Here is a 26,100-nt window from a genome sequence, read left to right as displayed (position 1 = left end):
TTCGAACTAAAATGTGACTTCCAAAGCTAGCAACTGCATAATCGAAAAAGATGAATTTTTAGCATGATAAGTTGAAAATGATAACAACTTGCTTATTTTTTAATTATTTCCGAGAGAAGAATGCAGAAAATTTATTATCATCATTGAAGTGTAAGTATAATTTGGTTTACTGAATGAATTTAATCAAGTAAACGTTAACATTCTACAGTTCATTCTCTCCTGACTTTGGTGATGGTTTCAATGGTTTGAGAATAGAGTCAGGGTTTAGCCTTTGCAAAAGCTTGTCTACATCTCGAAACGAAATATTACACATGTGTCTCTCCTGAGCTACAACGTTAATAGCTGAAGAACTGTAGCTCTCTGCTTGAGAAAATTCGGAGATTATTCGTCCGAATTTTCTTCTTCCTATCCTGTGCCGACCTCGATATTGTGTGCAATAGATATGCTTTTCTCAAGCAGAGAGCTACAGTTCTGCAGCCTTAACGTTAATATCAGGCACATTAACAGTTGAAAGTAGTATAGCATATAAGGGCGTATGATTAAACTTTATTGGTTTTTTTTTACTATTAAGTATGCATGATGACACATTTTTCTTAACTTCCAATTGCAAATAGCAAGTTATCATTTTATCTGAAGGGAGCAAGGATCGACCTATTCAGACATACCGCATTATATTTTAATCTTAATAATTTCAGATGTAACATAGTAATGAGGATATTCTACAATTTGTTTATCAAGAGTGCTTTTTGTGCACCACAACTTAAAACCCAGGGTGATCAAAGAAACTTAGCCAGTGATCGGTCACCCAATGACTCGGACAATAATGCAGTAGCCTCTATAGCACAGGGACAGGAAACTAGTGAAGACCAAATAGATAGGACTGAAGACAGGAAAAAGTTCCATCGGTATCTTCGTTCATCTGTATTATCTTTCACAGCTGTCGGGTGTTTTGTGACACCTTTCACAAAGACATTTCTGGTGCGGATTGTGGAAAACAGAGTTCCATTTGCAATGTCATTTTACCTCCTAGGAACAAGTAAGTACATTAAAATCTTCCTTCTGCCTATTAGTTTAATAACAATCCCTCTATATCCAAAGTTAAAGATTGATTACAAACATATCAGTCAGTATTGTTGTAATTTGCATCTTAAATATGTATCCTTTTTCATACAGTTAAAGTTAAAATACTTGCACAAGTCCTTTTCGTGTTTCCAGCATGTTTGGTTTATGGGCATGCAGTTTAATACTTCTGACTTGGTGCCATGTATATAAGGAACAAAGGGGGGATAACTGAGGCTCTTACTTGTAAGAGTAATTGTACAGTGTACATGTTCAAAAACTTAGAATTACTATCATATTTTTTTTCTTTTCAGTATTTTATATACAGTCCCTGTACAGCTATTTTGGAATTAAACACCCACCTCTTCGACTCCTATACGAGGACCCAAAGGAATATAATAGAATGGACAATGAGAATATTAAACTGTTGTGTAGGAACATTGGATATGCCTTTATTAGTTTATATCAAAGAATGACTAAGAAGCAAGAAAAATTAGAAAATGAACTTGAGAGGAAATGATTGATTTTTTATATCTGTTTTAATTGATTAAAAAACTTACTTAAAAAAATAAATAAGATTTCAAAGCATTTTGTTGTCTTTGTAGAATTATTTTTTTGGCATACTTTTTTTCTGAACATTTTAGCAAGTGTTAGTTTCTCTGCATTAAACATTTTGCAAGGTCAGAGCACCAGAATGGACTTGGAGGTACCTATCCATAATGACATAAAAGTACAGAGTTATATGCTTTGCTTTCCTGGGCACACTGTCATAATGTGAGACTAGAAGCTATTCTTTGCTGTAATTTAATTTATATTGATACAATGTCAGGTCATCAGTTCTACACTAAGATAACGAATACCAGTACATGTATAGAAAAACATACCAATATATAGTAATAATGATGCTTACAGTGATTTGCATTCCCCATTCACCCCCCTTCCTGCTTTCTATGAAGGCCACCACTGGCATATATGTACATGGCTTTTCTTGACTATAGTATATACCGTAAATCTGGAAATTTTTGCTGTAGATAAATTTTTAGCAACTTTGCAAGTTCATTACATTCGCAAAAATTTGTTACTTAAAAATAAATTACTAATAAAAAAATGTTAACAAAGCAGTGGTCATTCGCAAAATTTTGAAACGTAAAAATTAATCAACAGCATTTTGACCTGAATTCGCAAAATAAAATCGACGTAAAAATTTTCAGATTTACGGTAATATTTCTAGCAAAGTGCAAGTTTGATTCATTATGAATGTAAATTGTTGTATCCAGTTTAATCTTATAAACTTCAGGGAATGAAAATCTTGAGTTCATTATAAGCATGTTTGCTTGACTGTTTACACTATATGTGTCAAGAGCACCAGGGTGGAACTCCCACCTACATGTACACACTGCAAAACTATATGGATCCAGGAAAGTGCTGCCAAAGGCCTCTTTACAAATAGTTCTGGTGGCAATACTGCCAAGTTCAAGGGCCTTGCCAGAACAATCAGAATGCAGATCAAAAGTCTATAGTGAACCTTTACAAGAGGCTCAAGGGCCACATCACTCACCTGAGCACATGGGCTAGTTAAAAAACACAAATCAGCTCAGTTTTGAAAAGTTTACTTGATGGGGGAGAAGGGATTTGAATTTTTTCTTACTTGAGAATGTCATAATGTCAATAAAACATACATGATTAATTTTGCCATACTTGAGAAGAAGAGTGTTAAAGATTTTTCCTATGTATTTCTATGTAAAAATTCGATTGCCCATTATGGCTCCACCTTACCCCCAGGGATCATGATATGAACAAATTTGAATTAACTCAGGATGTTTCCATATTAATATCACCAATAATAGCTTTGCTGATCTTGAGAAGTAGATTTTAAAAATATTTTTCCATTGTATTCCTACATGTGTATGTAAAACTTATCCTCAGGGGTCATGATTTGAACAAGCTTGAATTTACACTACCTGAGGATGCTTCCACATTAGTTTCACCTTTCCTGGCCCAATGGTTTTGGAGTGAAAGATTTTTCCTATATATTCCTATGTAAAACTTTGATCAGCCATTGTGGCCCCGCCTTACCCCCGGGGGGGGTCATGATTTGAACAAACTTGAATCTACACAACCTGAGGATGCTTCCACGAGTTTCATCTTTCCTGGCCTAGTGGTTATGGAGAAGAAGTTTTTTAAAGCATGCCATTAATTTTTCATTAATTCACAATTATCTCCCCTTGGAAGAGGGCTTAGCCCTTCATTTGAATATATAAACTTGAATCCACTTCACCAAAGGATACTTTGTGGCAAGTTTAGTTGAAATTGGCCCAGTGGTTCTTGAGAAGAAGATGAAAATGTGAAAAGTTTACAACGACAACGACAGACAACTGACAAATTTTGATCAGGAAAGCTCACTTGAGCCTTCGGCTCATGTGAGCTAAACATGTTAAACTTTAATCCTTTGAGCTGAATCCCTACACATGATTATTCTGCAGACAAATGAACAAGAACTTGAAGTATACGGATAAAATATCTGTATTCAATAAAAATTATTTTAACTTCTAGCCAAACAATTTCATTCATACATAAACGATATGTGTATTTTAACTACGATATATTGCAATCTTGCAAAATGGAAAGTTATATGATAAATACTCATGTACAAGTCCTTTCATAAATTACCATGTTCAAATTCAGAAGAGGTAGATATACAAATGTATATAGAAAGAGATCTAAGAGACAATTTAACAGGTATATTTGAGCTAGCTGATACACCTGAACTGTATACAAGATATCAAAGATCACAAATTTAATGTACATGCACATACATGTATGCATTATGAAAACCAAATGAAAATTATCAATTAGAGAGCTAGATCTTAATATTGATTAGTATAATTAAGGGACTAAAAGAGATCCACAGAATGAGCTACAGAATTAAAGCTATGAAGAATGACTTAACTTCAACTTCCTTTTACATAACTTTCTTCTCTTCAGTGTTTGAACATGAGATCACCACTGACTGAGCGATTGCTGTGAGCATTTATATGAACCATAACATGACTCTATAGGCTTTAAGCTTAGATGTGACTACATAAATTATATACATATTAATGTTGGGAATTAAAAAATGGCTAACATTTTGAAAAAAATATTCCCATTTGTTCAATACGCATTTAATTTGTTTTGGCACATTATTAGATTTTGTGCAGCTCATAAATGTGTAATTATACTCATTATAGGTGTAAAAAAGTCATCATAAAAATTATTTTCAGTATAAAATATATCGGCCTCGCCAAAAGTCATTCAGCTTGGAAGATACTATCCTTTAGATGTAATCAACAAGATACCATATATTTAATGAATTATAAATATGGATAAAAGACTCAACCTTTTGCACACTGTACAGTAACAATTCAATCACACGGTAACAAATAATCAAAAATATTATCGTAAATGTTTCACATTTCTCAATAGAATACATAATTACATGTTTAACAAATCATCTCAGAGTAAAACAGATCAGTCTAAATTGTAGGTACCCAGTATACCAAGTACACAAATATACCTCTGTACTTTCACCGATGTACTTTTCCTTCTATTACACAAGCTATTTTCAGTCTATGGGTACTGTAAGTGCACTTAATAAATTGTTGTGAGCGAGTTACATACAGTGTATGTACGTGTACATGTATTGTATCCAAAACATTTTTCATATTATACTGGCTTCCTCAAAAAAAAAAAAAACAGCTGCCTCAAACAGGAAAAAGACAATCCACGTTTTCAAAAACTAGATGGTAAAAAGATTCGTTTTCTTTTTAAATTTTAAAATCTGTACTTTTCACTTTAGAGAAAATTTATTTCTATTAATATAGAAATTTAGTAATGGAAAGTTTTTTGTTGTTAATTGCTTGAATTCAAAGATCCTTAGGAATTTAGGTTCAATTACTAGTAGTAACTAGTCTTCTAACTGTTTGAAAAGGAACAATTGACATATTCTGCATTTCTCAAAATTAGAATATTGATAATCTCAGAACATAATTCAGCAATGCCGAGAGTGTATATATGACAAATAACTGCCCCTTTCTGTAAGTGTAAATTTGCTTTCAGTACTATAAAAATTTGCATAAAATGCAAGAGGAAAAAAATTGTTAAAGAAACAGAGAAATCTATAAATAGATATAATCACAGCTATAAAAACAGCTTCTACAATGCCAGTCTTTTTCATAAATTTTGAGAGAACAATTCCTCTGCTAGCTGGATCAGAGAGTGTTCTACCAGGAGGGAATGGACTTTTTCCATGGATATTCCGGATTCCACCAGCAGCTCCGGATGGTCCTCCTTCCCACTGTTGTAGTTATAGTACAGATACGGATGACCTTTCAGGAGCATGCCTGTCACTTGAGGCCTTTCTTTAATGACGATGAGTGGAGAACCTGAGGCCCCATGAGCTGTGCTCTTAGAGCAGTGGAATAAAATGTGATCTGTGGAGAGAAAACAAGGGGCGTAGTCTTTCTCCACTTCTTCCTTATCATGACCGAGACTTGTGAAGAAATTGATGCCCTTGTTCACTAGTTCAGTCAATTCTTCCTGATCATCTATGATTTTACATCCGGGGTCATGTTGAAGTTCGATCCCTTTCGGATGACCAATCACGTGGAGTTTTACACCAGGAATGTTGGTGTCCTTTAGTATAAGAGGCGGAGGAAGATTTTTCTCTTCTGAGAGTTCTAAGATCACAACGTCATGATGCTGAGATGCAAAAGGTATGTCATATGAGAATTTGAGAACACTCAGCATATCTGAATTACCACCCAGAAATCCAAATTTGATTAAAGCGGATTTTGTAATCATATCCTCTGCTATATTTATAATTTTCTCTAAAAAAGAGTAAAAGGTATTATAAATGTGATGGTTACAAATAACTTAGAGATGCACACAAAAATAGATTTGCATTTATCAGAAGAAGACATGAATTGTTGGGAAAAGGTATAAGCTAAAATGATTATACCCTGTTTGCTGGGGTCTAGAGATGATAAAAGGTTAGTAAGATTCCATCTGCCATCCACTGGCACATTTTCTGCAGTCCACCTCAATGGAAGTCTTTCTTCACCTTCCAGTCGGCTATAAACTTGCTTCCAAAATGGAACTAGAATGAAAAGAAGTATATATATATATCCTTTTTAAAACACCCATGAACCATCTTTTCCTCAAACCACAAAAATTTGACTCCACGAAAATATGTGATTTTACAGAAATTAGATACATGTATATTTAATATATATGAGCATTTACTTAGAATATCCTTCATGACATGGAATGCTGTCATGACGTACTTGCTGCCGACCCTGAACCCCGTTCCATTAGTCCTTGATTTAGCAGAGATTTCTATGCAGCCTATCCGCTTGTCCAGTTCATGGTCAACAATGACCTTCCCATCTTTATATGGATAACTGCTGTCTATATGCTTCCTGTGTAGTTCACCTTGCTGCATACTTGCTGATAATAGAAAGGTCAATGCATTCAGTATACCTGTACTCTGTTAACCTATATTATAACCAGATAGTTGATGGTTGAACACTGAACATGACCCCACCAAATTACATGTAATCAGGAGTAAATTCTTGCATTTGTGATTGAGGAATTGGTTAAACCATCTAGAGAATCAACTGTCTACCAACAAAAATGAAACTATTTCTGATGGAATTTGACTTTTCAAACTGAATGTGCTATATATAAATGTATTTACTTTAGATATTTAGCAATGATCTTGAATTACGGGATTCGGAAGCTGTTTTGTGACAAAGACATTAAAAGTCATACCCAGCCAAATATAGTACATATTCAGTAGTTGGTTTTCAAGATAACCTAATGCTTGTCAAGTAAAGAAGTGGCTTACATGGTTGTTCAATGGTATTTTCATGAAGAGATCTGAAGGAAACAAAATGTGCTCCTTTTCCGCCAACTTTCAGATGCCCAATAAAAACAGTTGGATTGAGTGCCGTTTCATGGGTGTGATTAAAGGGAATTGCATTGAGTTTGAAGCCGTTCATTCCAACCGATAACACAGTGACTGGAACATTGTATAGCTGGGCTAGTCCCAAGATCTCCAGACTCCCTCCCCACTCCCCATCTTGGATCTTTTTCAGGAATCTTTGCCACCGCAATTCTTTTTGATCCTCCTCTCCTTCCACATCCCTCTCTATTGCCATGTCTTCTGGTTCAAGAGCCCCACGGTCTGAATCTAATGGAAAACACAAAAAGTCTTTGTATGGCATTCCATCGGGATTGTTTGGATTGGATTCCAGATATTTGACTAAACGTTTCCTGAGTGCAGCCGGATCATCCGGTAGCCCATGCATGTCTTTACTCTGGTTGAAAGCATGGTATAAACAATGCCCATCTCCTGGTACATCCACAACTTTCAGCTTGTATTGTGACTTTCGGGCTAACATATCTAAATTTTTTATCTCTCTATCCAGATTTGTGACAAGTTTCTGAAAAATACATAATTAATAAAATTGTATCAGCTAGTTCTACTGATGTTCCTTATTTTACATCTCACAGCACATTCTGGATGCACTGAATATTGTTCCATGCTTCTCTTTTATGAGATATCTGTAAGATAATTTATTATCATTCATGCCCTACGTATACTGTAAACCAACTTTTATTCGTGTGCGAGAAATTTTCGCGAAGTTCGCGAGAGCCTCATAATCGTGAATATTTCTCACTGCGAACCGGTCCTTATAGTCTCTGTGTCTATTAACTACAGATTTAAAAAAAAACATAATCGCGAAAATTAATCGTCGCTAAGTTGTTTACCCCTGGTAAATCGCGAAATAAAGTCGCGAATAAAAGTTGGTTTACAGTATACCCATCATTTTATGATGGCTGTAATCACAATTCATGAAAATTTTGTCTTGCTAAGAAAGAGTAAATATCCATCTCAGGAAAATAAGGTACGTGTCATGAAATTTTAGTGATCTTACAGTTCTTAGAATTGAAAATTTTGACCTTACCACACAATCATTGTACAATATTTTGATAACAATTGTGTTGCCACTTACATGGATCTGACATTTTATTTCAGTTTATTTATTTATGGATATAAAATTATCAGTTAAGCTTACCGGTGGTACAAGAGGTGTGTCACTGCTACAAGAAGAATCATCATCTGAATCTTCATCCTAAAAAATTCCATTATTCATCTCATTAATATTTTACAGCTGATTAAACTACTTTCAAAATCTCTTTCAGAAGTTCTTAAGCAGGTGAAAAAAATGTAATGCTAACTGACAAGCAGTTATACATACCTTTTTCTTTTTTCTCTTTGATTTTTTCTTTTTCTACAAATATTTTTTAAATGGTAATATTCATAAAAATATGATGTTACATGTACATGTATGCAGAAATACTCCAAAATATAAAACATATAGTTTCTTTAGCTTTCAATTGACAGATTTTAGGGGTGCTATATGGAATTAAGGCATACATGTATACATGTATCTGCATGTCGCCATAAAAGTTTAATTTTTGAAATCTCTCAAAATGTCATACATGTGTACTTATTGTACAGAAGAAATCACAAAATAGTCAAAAACAGTCAACATGTATACTGCACTTTTTTATTTTTAATAAAGAGGTACATGGGCACCAATGCTCACCTGAGTAACTTTGTTCTTTACCAGATGCCCCCCATTGTAATACCTACTGTAGTCCCGCCCTACCCCTAATGGGTCATGATTATAACTATTTAGAATTTATACTACCCAGGATACTTCCACAAAAGTTTCAGCTTTTCTGGTCCAGTGGTCCTTGAGATGTTGAAAATGAAAAATGTTTTACAGATGGACATACAGACAGAAAGAAAATGGGTGATCAGAAAAGCTCACTTGAGATTTCAGTTCATGTGAGCAAAAAACGTTGCACATGATACTTTGCGAGACATCATGAAAGATAAAATTCACTGCTTAAAAATAGAAAAATTTAAGAAGGAAAAGCAAACATTTCAAAGGATTTTTGGAATGAGAATGTACTAGTATACCTTGGTCTTGGGATTATATGTGACAACCATAGAACTGTTATCACCTATGACAACATTTTCTCCATGGTGTATATGAACCTCTTTAATAAAAGTTCCTGTGAATAGTAAAAAAGTATACAATTACTAGTTATCTAAATATGAGATATGCATGGACTTATAATTATATACATGTAGGAACATGTATAATTATAAAGATATGAGTGATCATATACAAATAAAAACAGTCTCCTTGCAAAGAAGCTAAAAGGCTTCTTAACATATGAAATATTTAGGAGTTTAGATAATAACAGGCATTCAGATGTAGAGACTGATTGATAGAATACACACATTTTGTATGTGGGGCTCTAATTACCTGCAATTATTTGTCCATTGTGTTGTTTGTTGTCATGTTCATCATCAGTGTCCATGGTGGCTTTTGGAGCATCTGAATTCAACAAACAGTTCAATTGAATTAGGAAAGGTTTTGAACTCATTAAGGTAATTTTTTTCATATCAATTGTAGCAACAGATTGAAGTAAGCAAATTAAATGTTTTCTTTTACTGCAGCAAACTACACAGTCCAATGTGAATCATTTCATGTATTTATCATTTTTGAATGGAGAACTCATGCACTGCATATTTTATACATGATATATCACATGCACATTAGATTCATTCATGGTTTGCAATTATAAATATTTTTTTCTAAAAGCCAGAAGATACAAGAAAGCATTTAAATAAGAACAAGGAATTTTTTTTTGCAGGATAAAGTTTATAGCCAATGGAACCAGATTGTGGGACTCAACAGATTTCAATCTTGGCTAGCCAAGGGTGATGATCTCCCCCCTTGGCTAGCAATGATGTGGACTTCAAAGATATAATAAAGTGTACTTTTACTGAAAAAGAATTTTGTAGGTGACTTACAAATTCCATTTAAAATTGGTAATTTTGCGTCTTCCTGTCTTTTGCCTGCAGGTGGGCTTGGCATTGGTGATGGCTGGGGAGTGTAAAACTGGCCTGTTGATAAGTAATACTACTAATTACTAGTATTCTTTTCATTTCAAAACAAGTGTATTGTATATTGACACTTACATTTAAACCATATTACCACAAACACTCAAAAGTAGGTCAAACTCAAAAGTCAAGGTTGAAAGTTCAAAAATGTTTGTACCAACAGAAATGTTTGGACATATGGAATACACAAGTGACATATAAAAGCCCTGCCCTAGCTCAAACCACTCCAAATTAAAGGTCAAGTGTAATTTTGATATGGTTTTTTTTTTTTTTCGTAAACTCAAGGAAAACAGGACAAATACTTTGGTACCAAAAAAGTCTTGCCACAAGTAAATACACATGTACAATAGGAATGCCAGGCTGGCACAAAAAAAGTTTTTGTGGACAAACAGACAAAAAGATTAACATTCAAATGGATGCTGATGGACAGACCAAAATGTATACATACACAAAATCTTTGATTACAAAGTATAATTATTTTTCATCCCACAGCCATAATGCGCCTGCATGCGGTTAATGTCAAGCAGTTTATACATTATGTTTATGAATATGATTTAGGCCCTACAATATGGCTGCCAATGCTGAATGTGCAAACTGAAAGCTGAATTCGCAGGCAGCAGATAATATTTACTGTAAACGTACTTTTTCCCCATATAGGATCATAATTCCACAGAATCACAATTTCTTTTAAACTGCAGGTATAAAATTAGGCAGACTACCATTATATTTCTATTACTGCTTTCTACAAGTGGTGTGACAAATTGTGATCACATTCAGAGCAAAATCTAATCCGATGTGCAAAAAATGTGTACATCTACAGTATCAAAAAAGAAATATAAACTAAGTTCAACTAACCTCCTCTGACATATAAAGTTGTTGAGGTCTTATCAGCGATTCTTGACCAGCACTTTAAGTTAGCTCTACAGACATATTCTGCCTCCAGTTGCACTGATACTTGACTTATTGTAAGACAAGAGCTACAGCCCTCTGTCCTTATAAGGAAATGGCTCTGCTCTCCGTCAGGCTGAATTTCCTCTTCCTCATGTTTCTGATCCTCACCCAAAATCCGACTCCATTGAAATTCAATGTTAAACCAGGAAAATCCTGGAACATATGCCTCTAGTGTCACATCCTCATTGAAGAAGGGTTTAATGATGGGCGGTTGTTTCATATGGATTTTAAAAACTGAAAATTTAAAGGATTACACATGCGTGAAACTTAATTCTCTATACTTCATGACCACCTTCTAAACCAGACCATATGACTGGATTGGAGGGGTTTTATGTCTATAAATATGTTTTCAAAAGAACTGTAGCCATTTGACAAAGGGCTACATGTATGTACCTGTTCACTTTATATGCACAGTGTACAAGGACAAATTATTGAAGTTTTTGTGTAAAAATGTCATTATTTGAGGAAGCTTTCACAATTTCTCATTTGCAGGAAGCTTTGTCACATGTACCTATGTGTCTGAAGCTACAGTGATCTCCATGCTATCCAAGTCAAGACATATGGGCCTGATTATTTTAGTGTGATAACCAATAATTTATTAAAAATTTTTAAAAACTAATTTATGATGTGGATATAGTACTTACATTTCTCCATTAAGAAATACACAACTGAAAGTATAAAAAGATTTTCATGTGAGAAATACATACCAGCAAGTTAATACATCAAAACTGATATTCCAAATATATGTAATTTTACAGACATGGTAAAATTTCTGACAATATTTGAACCATTTTGAAGAGAGAAAAAACCAAAACAAAACGAAAAGCAAACAAATATTTATATGTGATAGAAACTTCAAACTAGAAGTGCATTTATATGACATGGTTACAGCTATATTTAGGTGACGCTTTCATTTCATGAACAGCAATTTATCAATTAAAAACATTTTATTCTTACCCAGAGTGATAATGACAAAAGCAATAACAACCAGGGCAACATAGCCAGCATTCTTCCACTTCTCCACATTGGATGTAACTGGAGACTTTGGTGGAGCTATTGAAATTTTGAGAAAATTTTACTGTTATTTATACATGTAGCAACAAAGTTTATAATGTGTATAAATAAGTAAAGGATTAAATCCAAGTTCTACATTCTTAAACAACCCTTTTTTTTCTCCCTCTAATCAGTTTTATATCCCTCTAATCAGTCAAATAACATTAATTTTTAACTCTTATTATTCTAAATAGACAAGAGATGTTTGTAAAACACTTATGCCCTCCTCTCCCAAATGATTGGAATTTTTCTAAGTCCAAAAGGCATAGTCTGTCCAAAGTGGTCCGATCGTACCCAAAATAGAAATTGATCTAGATATGTTTATGATTAATCTGTAAACCAAATTTCATTTTAATAAGTGCAACCTCTGTGAAGAAAATGAACAGAAACTAATGGCAAGCAAAGCAACAAGCCCTTTCTTCGAAGTGTGAACAAAAAATTCTAGCATAGCTTAATAGGCAAAGTTTGGCAAAGAACATTAAGGCCATAATAAATATATTCCTAGATACTCATCCCCGCCCGCCCCGATTTTTTCCTCCCACCTCGATTTTTTTTGTTTCTGTTTTTCTTCGTCTTAATTCTGATCGGGATCGGTATTCAACTACCATTCAACTTTCGTTTTAAATCCCATGTGGGCATGATTTTGACAGCTGAAAAGATGGTAAGTGCTATAATATATGTTAAACTACGGTCATTGTTCTGAAAGATTGGTGATGATGGACCTCCACCATGACTTTTACTTGGGAAAATTCTGCAAAGTGGAAAAAAAATATAAAATAAAAGATGCTTATTCATTTTTTTATTATGGCCTAAGTGTGACAGTTTTATAAATGATGAATTGACATTCATCCTATTAAATAAGAGTTATCTCACTTATCACAGGGACAATGTACCTTAAAAGATGCTTATTACATTGCATAACAATGTTTTCTTAGTACATCGATGAAGATATACATACGTTTCACAGGCACCAGAACAGTAGTAGGCGTTTCTGTTTTATTCGTAGCAGGCAGGGTTGTACCCGAGAATGATGTACTAGGTCTACAAAATACAATATGATTACTTATATTAATACTTCTAAAAGTTTTCTCTACTTTGATAGTCAGTCAAAATTTGTAAGCATGTGTTAAAATTTTGTGCATTAAATTCATAAAGAGAGGCCCATGGGCCACATTGCTCACTTCAGTAACTTTTGCCCTGCTGTTCATCATCAGTGTTTACCCCCTTATAACACTACCTCGGGAAGCTTCCATATAAGTTTCACCTTTTCTAGTCCAGTGTTTCTTGAGAAGATTTCCCCTATATATTTAATGTAAAGGTCTTTGATTCCCAATAGCTATTGTGGGCCCAACCTGACCCCTGGGCGCCAAAGTTTGAACAATTAACAATCTTACACTACCTCAGGAAGCTTCCAGAAAAGTTTCAGCTTTTCTGGTCCAGTGGCTCTTGAGAACAAAATTTTCACAATTTTTCCCATATACCTAGGGTACATGTATTTTAGTCAAACTTGGATTCCCTATTGTGGCCATATCATATCCCCGGTGGTCAAGATTTGAACAATTCAGTATTTAAACTACCTCACTAGGCTTCCACATAAGTTTGTTTTTTTTTGCCTAGTTTGCTTGAGAAGAAGTTTTTTTTACTTTTCTTGATTATCTCTCCTTGTAATGGGGCTTCAATCTCCTTTTCACTGAAAGATATGTGTACTTTGCATGATTTTTGGTGAAAAGTTTACAGATGGATGAATGGACAAAAGGTGATCAGAATTAAATCTACATTTTATACATGTACAATACACTATATTTTGTAAAGATGAATTTTTACAGTTGAAACAAGAAAAATGTTCTTTTATGTTGACTTTATCATCACTAAATTGTTTTCTCAGTTTTACATGAAACTTTATAATTACCGTGTTGATGTAGATTTGTTCTGAATGCAGTTAAACCCATACGGTGGTCGATAAAATCCTGGATCACATTTTTTGACACATCTGTAGGCTAAAGAATGGCAAAACTAATGTTAATATCTAGAGAATTAACATGATTGGAATCTTGTATAATATATTTAATATATACATGTTTTTTTATATATATATAAAATACAGATTTCATAGGTTTTGCCTATACATGTAGATGACATGTATGTATAAATTGTTAGTTAATTAGCATTACATCCATTTAAGATATGCTATATAATATCATAAATCAATAAAAGACTTGTCTTGAACATAGATTATGAACATAATTAGATTTTAACATAATGAAAGATAATAGACAGTTCAAAACTATAAAATCTTGTACTTATTTCACATACATGTACATATACACGTTTGTCCATTACATTTTTATGCATTCTACTTGAATATTTCCTGAAATTTTCTTACAAACATTAATAAAGTGCATCTGAATTAGTTTCTGCAATTCAATTTTCAACTAATGGTAAATTTAACAAGAGACCAAATAAAAATTTATACCTGGGTCTAGCTCCTTGTCTTTATCAGGACAGGTATACATGGTACACCCTTCATCAACATGTTTCTTACTGTAGCATGATTTGTTGAAGGGATTGCTTAGGAGATACTCTAAAGATATGTAGCCTTTCAGATAATCACATTTGCACTCCAAATCTGTGGTTGTGGTACCATCGCTACAATAATCTTCGCCTAATCCGTTGCATTTGGCCTTGGCGTATTCGCATGTGACCTTTTTGAACTGGTTGGAGAGTGCCCCCTCTGGTTGATACCTATCCTTTGGACATGGCACAAGGTTAAGTCTGTCAAATTCCTCAGATATTTCAGGATAATAACCTACCAAAATACCATAGTACAGTGACATACAGTTAAACTCAAATATATCAAAGGCATACAGTTAAACTCAAATATTAAAATTATATCAAAGAATTGGGGATCTGAGGATTTCCAATGCTACGTCTGTTATTTACCCAGTAGTACTGGTCCATACATATTAACTGTACAGATTCCTCAACATATGCAAGGATTTAATTATTGCGTGATTTGACAAGAAACACTATAATTACAAATTAAAAACTCTTTCTTATTTTTTGATGCTGAAATCTACGTAAAAATCTCATCCAAGGGCTATTTCACAATTATATTAAGTACCAACGTAAAACAAGAAATCTACAGTATCAATTACTTTACATTGTAGTACGTACTGCTAATAACAAGAACATATTACCTGGATCTACTTTGATGGGTTTTGTGCAGACTTCTAAATACCAGTTACTTCTTGTCAAGAGACAATGGTACAGGTTTTCGTCCCAGTAACACAGGGTCTTTGACCGCCCTTCCCACCCAGACAAGCTGGGGCATATGTTCTTCTCACTTCTCTCTCCTTTTATTTCCAAAGTATTTTTAGCTACAGCGGGGCAAATCTGTTTGAAAGTAAACAAATATGAATAACTAAATGTTAAACATAACATTCTGGGTAACGGTTGAACTGGTTAAACTTATAGTGCAGATTCAGTGCAGTTTTAAGGATAAGTAATATTATGAATATGTATTTAACAGACATTGCTTTGGAAAAAATACCGGTATTTGTATATATACCAAGTATACTGAAGACATGCATGCACATATGAAATACATTTAGCAATACTGATTTGAAACGTACAAAATGTAGCAATTATATTAATGCATGTGTTTGTGTCTCATAGAAATTAATATGCATGTCAATGACAACAAATTTACAATTCTTCTAACCTTTCAAGCACCATTAAAATTCTTTATCACCTTAAACTTATATACATGTACATGGTTATATGCCATTTGCTATAAATGTACTCCTTTCCACCGAGTCATAGTTATGTGAATTATCAATTTTTTTTAATCTACAGGTAGAAAATACTTGGATTTCTTGGATTGCCATTGTAATTGCCTGTCCTTAATAAAATTTAACTATGGTGATTGGAGATTAATTTCCTCAAAAAAAAAAATTGTAACCACATAAATACCTTAAATTAATTCTACATGGAAAAAAAAGTCTGCAGTATAAAGTAACTATTTTTTTAATATCTTACATAAAACAGTGGTGCTGTTAATGAAAGATGGCAAAAATTCAAAGAACTTAATTAACAGTCTTGGCATGCCGATTTAAAAAAAACCCTGAAAATAAATGTACAGGTATAGCTATTAAAATTATAAAGCCTACGATGAACTTGACAAAACTGATCAAAATGCAACCGGATTCACAGATATTGTGTTTAAGATAGGACGCATGCTGAAATGATAAACCAACACAGTACATTCACATACAAACATACCGACAATAATAGGAAAGAGTGGGAACAATACATATATTACCACATCTGATAAAAGTGGCCTGTGAATAAAAGCAAGTTTTAGATACATAATTGAAATGTTAATGATAAACTATTGTTGATGATTCATTTAAACTGTTCATGAATATATATAGAGAATGGGTTTTGCTCAGTATGTACATGTATACATGTAACATATAAATGTATTAGTATGGGACTCAAAAAGCAAACAAAATTATAAATATTGAGTTTTGTACATAAAAGGATGTAGTATCTGGTGCAGTGAAAAAGGAAAGAATAATGATACATAAAGCAAATATATATAATAAAGAAAAAATTGAAATGCAGGTATATAGACATGTAATATAAAGTTTTAACATAAAACAATTTAAATGAATTTTATATAATATAAACATTAAAAATCATTATATGAAAATACATTTAGCTAAAATATATATATCAAAATACTCTATTTAATATCTATGAACTTTCATGGTCATTTCATTTTTTGCTTGATGTCTGGGTGCTTTGAGAAAGCTTTAAATCTGTTGAATTCTTTAAAGATGTAAAGCATGGATTTGCATTCATTAAATTTTAATTATCTTTAATCTTAATTTTCATTTGCCTAGCAATGATCATCACAGACACTGAATAATATAGCAGCTAGATCTCGATGGCACCAAGCTTATCAATTTTTTTTTATATACTAGGGGGTCTAAAATTCAACCAAGTTTGGTGCCTGTAGGAAATGTGATTACAATCAGATCCTCAATCCACTCCTTCTTTTTTTTTATGTTGCTACATGAGGATCTGATTTTAATCAGAATGCGCCTGTGGGCAGAGGTGCATAGTTTTGTCAGCCTGACAGCTTTGTAGTGTTTATGGAGATCTATATATTAACAATGTCTTCAGTACAAAATCAACAAGAGTAAATGTTTTGTTTGCATGAAAACCCAAAACCTTTATAAAAATAAGCAGATTCAGCAACCAGCACAAAAATTAACCACCACAAGGAAAAAAAGTCTCAAAAATGGATAAAACATGTCAGACTTAATCAATAAAATTGTAGAATTCATGTATTTGCCCTATATGATATAGCAAAAGAAAGTAAGGCAATATTGTACATATAATCTACACTGTGTGATATATGTCTAAATTTCATCTCATTAAAAAAAATACATGTATAACTATATACTTGATAAGGTAAGTTATCATATTTATGTATATATACTTACTAAAAATGCTAGAAGAACATAAGTGCAACCAAAAAAAATTGTTTTCGACATCTCCATTCTTCTTCTTCATTATATCGATCTACAAAAGTACAGGTGTAAACATGGTTACTGGTTAAATTACAATTTTCTCATTTTTATTCATTCCAATACAAGTCCATCTGAGAATTTAAAACTAAGAAAGTTTTTATACTGTAATACACTGTCGTGATCCCGTGCCGGATTGGACAAAACAAGATGGCGGCGGGAACAAATCGAAAAAGGTAGGTATCTGAGATTTCAGTAAATATCTATTAACCAACAGAAATACTAGCTCTGACGATGCTGTCGAATTCCTAGTAAAGTGTTTATTTATGTGGTCGATTGCTACCTTTCCTATCCTCTCTCAAACGTGAACATTTAACGTCTGAAGACAGCAATATTTTCCCGATTGAGTTTGAAGCGGCACGAAGTTGTTTTTTTCTTCGATTTTGACAGTTTTATAAATCCAGCAGCCGGCCTGTGGCAAAAAAATAAGAACTTGGTGTAATTCTGACCTGGTGTTACATGTTTATTTGTTAAACCCTATCTTATTACAAAAATATAGCGATTTAAAAATGTTGGCATGTGCTGGATTGGAATCGGTTAATTTTAATGGAAAATGTGCCGGATTAGACTGATTTTTTGGTGCCGGATTGGATGCTGCTTGTGATGGTCATTTTAATAATCTTTTTCTCTTTTAGTTTTAAAGCCATGGACGCATCATTTAATGAATTCCCAGATGGAGGAATTTGTGAGACATGTGGTCGGGGGTACAGATCAAAGTGCGCACTGCTTAAGCATATTAGAATTAAACACGACCAACAGAAACTGGCCTTTTCTTGTGATGATTGTAACAAACGATTTTCTGACCGCCAGCAGCTGAATGCACATTTAGAGAAGCACGATAAGTGCCAAAGATTTAAGTGTGACACTTGCAGTGAAACATTTACGTACAGACACAACCTTACAAGGCACATGAAAAAACACCCCACTCCAAAAGTTCACACTTGTAGCTATTGCAGTCAGGAGTTTGGGAGAGGGGACACCTTACTTCAACACATTAGAGTAGTGCATGACCAAGCAGCGAAGTACACTTGCAACATCTGCGGCGGCTGCTACAGATGGAAATTTAGCCTAAGACGGCACATGAAGAACAAGCATTGAGGAATTCAAGTCTGGGGAACAGAGATTGATTATGACAGACCAATACATATATACATTTTTTTTTACATCTAAGATAAGATATATCTGTGATATTTTCGAATGCAATGCAATTGTACCTCATTTATATTTTTTTCGTAAAATTTTTATATTATTTTATATTTTTTTTTCTTTAACACATTTTACTTTTTGTTTCTTATGGTTATACACCAGAAGTGTTCAAGACTGTTATTTTTATTAAATGGTAAAAAATTTTCAAATATTTTCTTCGTCTTTTTAAATATCACTTCCCCGGATTAGAAAAAGGAATACTTTTGCCCCTATTGATTCTTTTTATCTAGCTAGTTATTATTTTATCAAAAATTATTCTAAGTAATTTTACAGTAAGTTAATTTGATTTGCTATGTAATAGACATAACAATTTTATCTTTTGACCTATACAAACAAACGTGAAAATCTAGTACTTGATATAGGTTTGTACAGTAGTAATTTACATTGAAAAATTAGCTCTGGTTTAGATTTTAATAATAAGAAGCAGAAAATTGAGAAAAAGCTGCAAAAATTATGCATTACCATAGTATAAAAAAGTCCCAGTCGAAATGATCAACATTTCAAAAAAGAGAAATGTCACTTTATATACCTATTATTTTCGTTCGACTAGTCTTTGCAAAGATTGAGCAGTTCAACTTCATATATAATTTTATTAGTCTTTTTATAAGCATTGTAATTATACAACAATTAGTATTAAAATTTACAAATCCATGTTTTTCAGTAAAACTGAACCTCGTTGTCAGATATAACATTGTCTTTAATAATTTTTTCAAACTACAAATAGGCCATTTTAAGGAGGCTAGGGGGTCAACAGATTTTTTTTTATTAACCTCCAGATATAACTTATTTTTTAGATCCTTGAGCTGTCAACTATCTTTTGGCAAAGAAAAATGTCAGAAATTTTAGTTTTAAAATTTTATCATTTTATTATATCTTTATATGGAGCTCATTTCCTAAAGGAGATCAAAATAGTCTTAAATGGCCACGACCGCCAAGCCTCTTTAAAATCATGAATAGAGATAACTTCCAATTGTTTAGTACATACGGCATATTTTTAAGTTACACAATCTTTGAGAGATTCTTAGACTGAAAAGATTCATCATCAAGAACGAGGCCTCTTCTGACATGAGGTAACAATTTCGCTTCATGTGCACGATGGAATTCTCGTACGGTAAGAGGTTTCGCGGAAGGTTCCTCAGGTTTACTGATGGTTCCTCTTTTCCTTTTTCTGGCTCCACGGGCCCTTTCGGGTTTATCAAAACCGTGGTCTCTGCAAGAGAAATATGGTTATAAAAATTTGAGATAAAAAGAAGAAGTCTAGAATAAAAAGATGTTAAGGGGGACCATACCTGATAATAATATTACTTATATCCTTCGGAATAGACAAGCTTGAAGGCGAAATGTCCATTATCATGTCATACGTAGTACTGGGATAGACTTTGCTGCAACTTGTATACATATGGAATACCCTATATACAGAACAAAACATTTTATATCGGAAATAGGAAAATCTGATGAAAGAAACTGATTACATCACAATTGTCATTCATTCAAAGATTCAACGAAACAAGTAAATGTTATATAATACTTACTTGTATGGATCCAGTCTAGCTTCTTGCAACTCTGCAGCTACACTTATGGCAGTTGGTATAGAATCTGGACGTAGAACTCCAGTTCCCCAAGGATCGTAGTCTTGAAACCCACCAAAAAAATTCTCTACGTCAAGGCTGCCAATACAACGGACATTGTACCTGCCACTTTTAACTAGTGGGAATAGTTGTATTCGACGTTCAATTCCTGTCAATAGCCCTTCATACAAAATAACTGGAATACCTTTGACAAAAGCGCCTGGTGGAGGAAACTCTCCAAAATTGATGCCGTCCAAGAGCCAGTCTCTAAATTTAAGGCGGTATTCACATCGAATAATAGCTGGTATTCCAGGATCGTCTTCCGCTTTATACCAGTGCCTAACTAGTGAACAGAACTTTGCTTCCTCGTGCGCTCCAAGTGCGTTTAATGCCGACTCTACTTTTTCCGAAAATGTCTGTACTGCGTATGCGACACTCTGCTTATCGATCATGTCTTTCACAAGAGCCACACTGAGACCACATCCATTGAATTCACTCTCCTCAGCAACTTTGTGCAAAGGTTTGTTTGATATTCCAGCTTCTGGGATGCCGTTTGAACATAAAAGTCTCCGTAGTCCACATAGTTGATGATAAGCGTCAAGTATCATAAAAACATAATATCCCACACAAGTATTCATTTCCGGATAACTATACCATTGCTTTCTTTTCCCAGATGAACTTCCCTCAATATTAATGTTCTTTCCATATGGACATGATCCGTACCATTTTTCTAATTCTACAGGAAATACATTTTCCGAGAGCACAATGTTTAGTTTTTCTTTAGGTATTTTATGAAGGCATGATCTACACAGTGCTTTGAGAGTGTTAACCTTGTAAGTCTTTCTTGACGTTGGAGTGGGCAGTTCAGTTTTGTTGCCTAGCAGCTTGGAAAACAAATTCACATGTAAATATTTAGGGTCCGTTTTGTTTGCCTTGAATCCATAGCCTTTGAGTTTTCCTAAAATAGGTTTCAGACACAACTGCAGCTCATAGGCCAGAAAGTTTTTATTGATTTCTGATGCACTTTTCATTTTTGCTTTGAAATCCGTTGAACTGATCATCCAGATGCTCGTTCTTTTGGATTTGGTGTGCGCTTTTAACTCTTCCAGCATCAAATTGATATCATTTTCAGTTACTAAGTCTGCATTTATATTTGTCTTCTCAGGATTGTCCATCTGGTTTTGTCTAGGTTATTCTGTACTTAAATCCTGTGGTTCATTTTCTTCGCTAAACAATGCTGTCAAGTCATCAAAATCGCTACATTTGGAACTGGGTGAGCTATTCTGTTTTTCAATACACTGTACCTCCATAACGAGATCGTCATCCATCTGAGAAACAACTGCTGTAGGAAGACACCTCATTATTCCATTGTCTATCTCGCTCTGAGTCTCTTCTCTTATCACTGGACATTTAGATTTTTCTCTCAACAAATGGACAGTTCTTTGGGACATTACAAATGCTTTATCTTCTGAATTGCTCCAAAGATAAATTGCTGGACGTGGTTGCTGTTGGATTTTGAATCCCACAGAGCTCTTCAAATCATCGAAGGATTTAATTTCGCTTGTTCTTACAACATTCCTTGAAGATAGAGTCCGTACAATTTCTGATTTGGAAAGTTTTCTTATATTGTTGTAAACATCTTTCTGCAGTTGTAAAACAGTTAAAGGCCGGTTTTCTTCATCACGAACAGCAACTTTCCACCATTGTCCATCAAAAGAACAGACAGGAATATAAAGTCCCCTTCTTGCACTTTCATTCAGGACGGTCTCAATCATTTTTCTAACTGTGCATGTTGGTAAACTGTAACTCTTTAACCCGTAAGCTATTGGTACTGAGTGTAATTGCTCAAAGCTAAATTCCCGATCTAGATCGGAAATCATAAAGGCAAGAAGCTCCGAGGCTTTCGTCCTTGTAAGATCATATGCTCTCTGTACATCATTACGGGTACTTGACAACAATTCAATAAGAGTATCAAGAGAATGCAAATGAGATGTAGACGTGCTTCTTTCACATGCTGATGACTTGTCTCCTTGAATAGATCGGACTTCGGCTATCAATTCAACATGGGATGCTCCATACTGCAAAATTAAATCTTGAATTTCCTTGCTGGACTGTGACTTCCTACTTGGTCTAGAAGATTTCTCATCAAATATTACTGACGATTCTTGTTCTAATCTCTCCCAAATATCAACATTGTATGTTGCCCTTTGAATTGTTGTAGATTCTTTACTGTAACTGATAAAGTACAACTGTTTCGCGTTTAAGCAGTGCATTTCTGAAATTATTTGTGGTACGTAGTACTTTGGAATGGAATAGTGCACTGTAGTAGAGTAAGTTTTTCCAGGAAATGGACACTTGCACTCAATACCATATATTGCTTGATCATTCACAGACTTTCTGCAGCTACCATCGGGGCTTACAATTATTCCTACATTGTTTTTTGTTGTTATTTTGTAACATCCTTCTTCAAAGTAACAAAGATCAGGATGAAAAACGGGGAGGAATTTTCCAGCAAATGTTGCAATGGCGTGAATTTCATTGTCAACACCGTACTGCATTTTTTCTTTGACAGACGAAGTTGGCTCTGGTTTTTCCTTTCCAAATAGAACACAGTCATAATGTTCCTGTTGACATTTGAGGGTACCTAATGCTAGCGCGTTAAACATTGTGCTACCAGTTATTTTTGCAGTGTTTCTAACCGTATGCCAAGCAGGACTTCGTTGTTCTATATATCGATAAGTTGTACAGTCATCTTTGCTAACTTGTTCTAGAGACGATATGGAAATATGGTCACCGCTGCTTTTTAATGGGAATGTTCCGTCAATCCACACTTTTGAGTCATTTAGATGTGCAACAATCATGCATAAATCATCAATATCTCGTAACAAGTTTTTAATGCAAGCCTTCATGTCATACAGGTGAGTTATTAGCCCACTAATAACAAATACAAGTCTTGATTTTCTCCAGTCACCAGTTGTACCACTTGTCGACTCGATCAATTTATTTTTGTTGACTTCTTTCTGCACCATACTTTCCCGCAATGTTTGTAGGCGTTTAGTCAGTACAGTGATGATTGTTTTGAGAGTCTCTGCAATCTTTCCCTTTTCTACATGTGAGAGATCTTGAAATTGTTCTGAGTATTGTTGTTTCATCAGTAGATAATCTGAACACTTTTCAATAAGCACAATGTCCGTATCAAGAGCTTCTCTCCTTTCTTTAGTGGTAGGAGTTGATTCAAACCCCCAAAGATCTACATCACCATGTTTTCCAATGAGTGACGAGTTGATTTTTTTTCCATCAACACATAATTTAAAAGTCTTGGTGGTCTCAGATTGATTACCGAATTTATCTAATAGAGAGTATAGGATTCCAGGTGCAACATCCTTTGAAGCAATTGGTGTGTTGCTTTGAGACACAATATCCCTGTGGGGAACAACAAAGTTAATATTACTACTGAAAGGGTCATAATTACCCTTTTCATTTTCTCCAGTAACAACTGATCCTGTATGTTTCGGTCCACCCATAAATCTCAACCATTTGCCATGGAAAAGTTTGTATCCAACTCTCCAAAACTGCTTCACTTTGTCTGAATATCTCATGGTAGAAGTATTTTGTAGTGATAAAAATTTCACAACGTCCATAAAGAGAAGGAATGAAATATTTTCAAAAGGAAATTTTTCTTCTGCAATCAGCTTATTTAGGCTGATATAATTCTGCAAGTGTCCGGCTGATTGCAGCTCCTTTATCACATCAGGAAGTAGACGAGCAAGTTCATGTTGTTCACTTGGTATTTCTTCGTCAGGTAGAACTACTTTTCTTCCTATATATTTAGGTGTTGAACACCTATTTTTCTTATGAAAAGGACTGCTGATAGATGGTTCATCAAGATCATCAAGAGAGATATTACAAAAGGATTCTTCGAGAGGCTCCTCCTCCGAATGCACAAAAATTTCATAAGTTTCTTCGTTGCACTTCAGGAACTCTTTCTCGCTTAAAACTTCAGGAATAAAATTAAAATCTTTTGTTTGCAGTCCCCATTTTCCAGAATTTTCATCAAATGTTTTTTCTTTTATTTTAACACTCAATGTGTGATGTTCCAAGACGAGATGATTCACTATTTCTTGTAAGGTTGCCGAAGTACATGGGCAATAGTAACAATTAAACCTCTGCATTATTTATAATAACAGTCTGAAAAAAAAAAGATTAGAAAATATTAGACATCACAAGCAGCATCCAATCCGGCACCAAAAAATCAGTCTAATCCGGCACATTTTCCATTAAAATTAACCGATTCCAATCCAGCACATGCCAACATTTTTAAATCGCTATATTTTTGTAATAAGATAGGGTTTAACAAATAAACATGTAACACCAGGTCAGAATTACACCAAGTTCTTATTTTTTTGCCACAGGCCGGCTGCTGGATTTATAAAACTGTCAAAATCGAGAAAAAAACAACTTCGTGCCGCTTCAAACTCAATCGGGAAAATATTGCTGTCTTCAGACGTTAAATGTTCACGTTTGAGAGAGGATAGGAAAGGTAGCAATCGACCACATAAATAAACACTTTACTAGGAATTCGACAGCATCGTCAGAGCTAGTATTTCTGTTGGTTAATGGAGATATTTACTGAAATCTCAGATACCTACCTTTTTCGATTTGTTCCCGCCGCCATCTTGTTTTGTCCAATCCGGCACGGGATCACGACAGTGGTAATAAGAAAAGAGGAATGTGATGAGGTGATGAGCCAGAGAAGGATTCAAACTAGGGTCCCCTGCACTGCTAGTCAAGTGCTCTATCAACTGAGCAATGTCTCAAAGCCACCAGCAATTGAACCTGCCTCCTCATCAGGCCAGGATTCAAACCTGTGCCTGGTTTGTTGTATTTCTCTCCCCTCAAGTTACATGTTAATAGTGTAATGCTTGAAAAGTTACAATAATCTCTGTCTCAAGACAGGCCCTTAAACCGGGTCCATATGACATTATAATTTTAATGACAGAGCATTGTATCTAAACTCTATAGTGACAGCTAGGTGAAGGACCTGCCAGTGGAAAACCAAGTATTGGTGTCTATGGCCGATGGGGGACAAAATCTTTAAGAAATGAAAAATATGGCAGTCTGATGGGGGACAAAATCTTTAAGAAATGAAAAATATGGCAGTCTGATGGGTTCGATCACTGGTGACTAGAGAGCTCATTTAGTAGTGCACCCGACTAATGATTTAGGGGGCTTGGGTGCATTGGTATCTTTGCCTCCATGGTCTTCTCAGATCCCTCCTCAATAGTTACATTATCATGGATATTGAAAAAATTGATATGTCAAAACTCAAAAAAGTGAAAATAAATGAGAAACGGCACGAATCCTACCAGGGTGCTACCCAGCTGTTTGCTATGGTTAGGAATTAAGCTCACTGGAAATATTTATGCACATGTAAAAGATATTTTCAAATTATTGATACAGGTCTATTTCTAGACTCCTTTGGATATGCATAGCAACATGTTGTGTGTCTCTTTCTGAAAATTACCAATGCCTTTTTTTATCAATCACTTTAAATAAATTCCGGGATTTCCCATAATTTTCCCACCTTGCTTGGGTGAATATTTCTCTTTTTCCCCCCTTTCTCTCATGTTCAATAACT

At 34.3% G+C, this 26,100-nt stretch overlaps 3 protein-coding genes across 3 annotated transcripts; 2 read left to right on the top strand and 1 right to left on the bottom strand.

Moving 5' to 3' along the window:
- The first annotated feature begins 9 nt into the window (after positions 1-9).
- On the top strand, positions 10-1,637 carry LOC134278335 (uncharacterized). The gene is made up of 3 exons (XM_062760644.1): positions 10-150; positions 696-1,036; positions 1,374-1,637. Exons 2-3 carry the CDS (start codon positions 709-711, stop codon positions 1,577-1,579), a joined length of 534 nt encoding a protein of 177 aa, XP_062616628.1. The 5' UTR covers positions 10-150; positions 696-708; the 3' UTR covers positions 1,580-1,637.
- A 1,929-nt stretch (positions 1,638-3,566) lies between these two features.
- On the bottom strand, positions 3,567-25,294 carry LOC134278329 (uncharacterized). The gene is made up of 18 exons (XM_062760638.1): positions 25,228-25,294; positions 17,605-17,683; positions 15,289-15,484; positions 14,565-14,897; positions 14,001-14,088; positions 13,050-13,132; positions 11,996-12,091; positions 11,683-11,706; positions 10,943-11,284; positions 9,998-10,090; positions 9,447-9,518; positions 9,095-9,189; positions 8,364-8,396; positions 8,181-8,237; positions 6,947-7,544; positions 6,343-6,546; positions 6,059-6,196; positions 3,567-5,927 (listed from the first exon to the last, which is right to left on the bottom strand). The coding sequence occupies exons 2-18, from the start codon at positions 17,659-17,661 to the stop codon at positions 5,272-5,274; spliced, it is 3,165 nt and encodes a 1,054-aa protein (XP_062616622.1). The 5' UTR covers positions 17,662-17,683; positions 25,228-25,294; the 3' UTR covers positions 3,567-5,271.
- On the top strand, positions 17,839-18,786 carry LOC134278328 (gastrula zinc finger protein XlCGF8.2DB-like). Its single transcript, XM_062760637.1, has 2 exons — positions 17,839-17,864; positions 18,324-18,786. The coding sequence occupies exons 1-2, from the start codon at positions 17,839-17,841 to the stop codon at positions 18,784-18,786; spliced, it is 489 nt and encodes a 162-aa protein (XP_062616621.1).
- Positions 25,295-26,100: the final 806 nt, after the last annotated feature.

The sequence above is a fragment of the Saccostrea cucullata genome, unplaced genomic scaffold, assembly GCF_032062105.1.
Source record: "Saccostrea cucullata isolate Sc308-1 unplaced genomic scaffold, CSIRO_AGI_Scuc_v1 ctg300, whole genome shotgun sequence".
Taxonomy (NCBI): domain Eukaryota; kingdom Metazoa; phylum Mollusca; class Bivalvia; order Ostreida; family Ostreidae; genus Saccostrea; species Saccostrea cuccullata.
The sequence above is the reverse complement of the archived record's forward strand: the minus strand, read 5'-3'. Positions and strand labels throughout refer to the sequence as shown.

Coding starts and splice junctions, on each gene's coding strand:
- LOC134278335 (XM_062760644.1), top strand. CDS start 709: ATGAGGATATTCTACAATTTGTTTATCAAGAGTGCTTTTTGTGCACCA. Junction 1,037..1,373: donor ATTTTACCTCCTAGGAACAA/GTAAGTACATTA, acceptor TTTTCTTTTCAG/TATTTTATATACAGTCCCTG.
- LOC134278329 (XM_062760638.1), bottom strand. CDS start 17,661: ATGGAGATGTCGAAAACAATTTTTTTTGGTTGCACTTATGTTCTTCTA. Junction 14,898..15,288: donor ACCCATCAAAGTAGATCCAG/GTAATATGTTCT, acceptor GTATTTTGGTAG/GTTATTATCCTGAAATATCT. Junction 14,089..14,564: donor AGACAAGGAGCTAGACCCAG/GTATAAATTTTT, acceptor GCCATTCTTTAG/CCTACAGATGTGTCAAAAAA.
- LOC134278328 (XM_062760637.1), top strand. CDS start 17,839: ATGGCGGCGGGAACAAATCGAAAAAG. Junction 17,865..18,323: donor GCGGGAACAAATCGAAAAAG/GTAGGTATCTGA, acceptor TTTCTCTTTTAG/TTTTAAAGCCATGGACGCAT.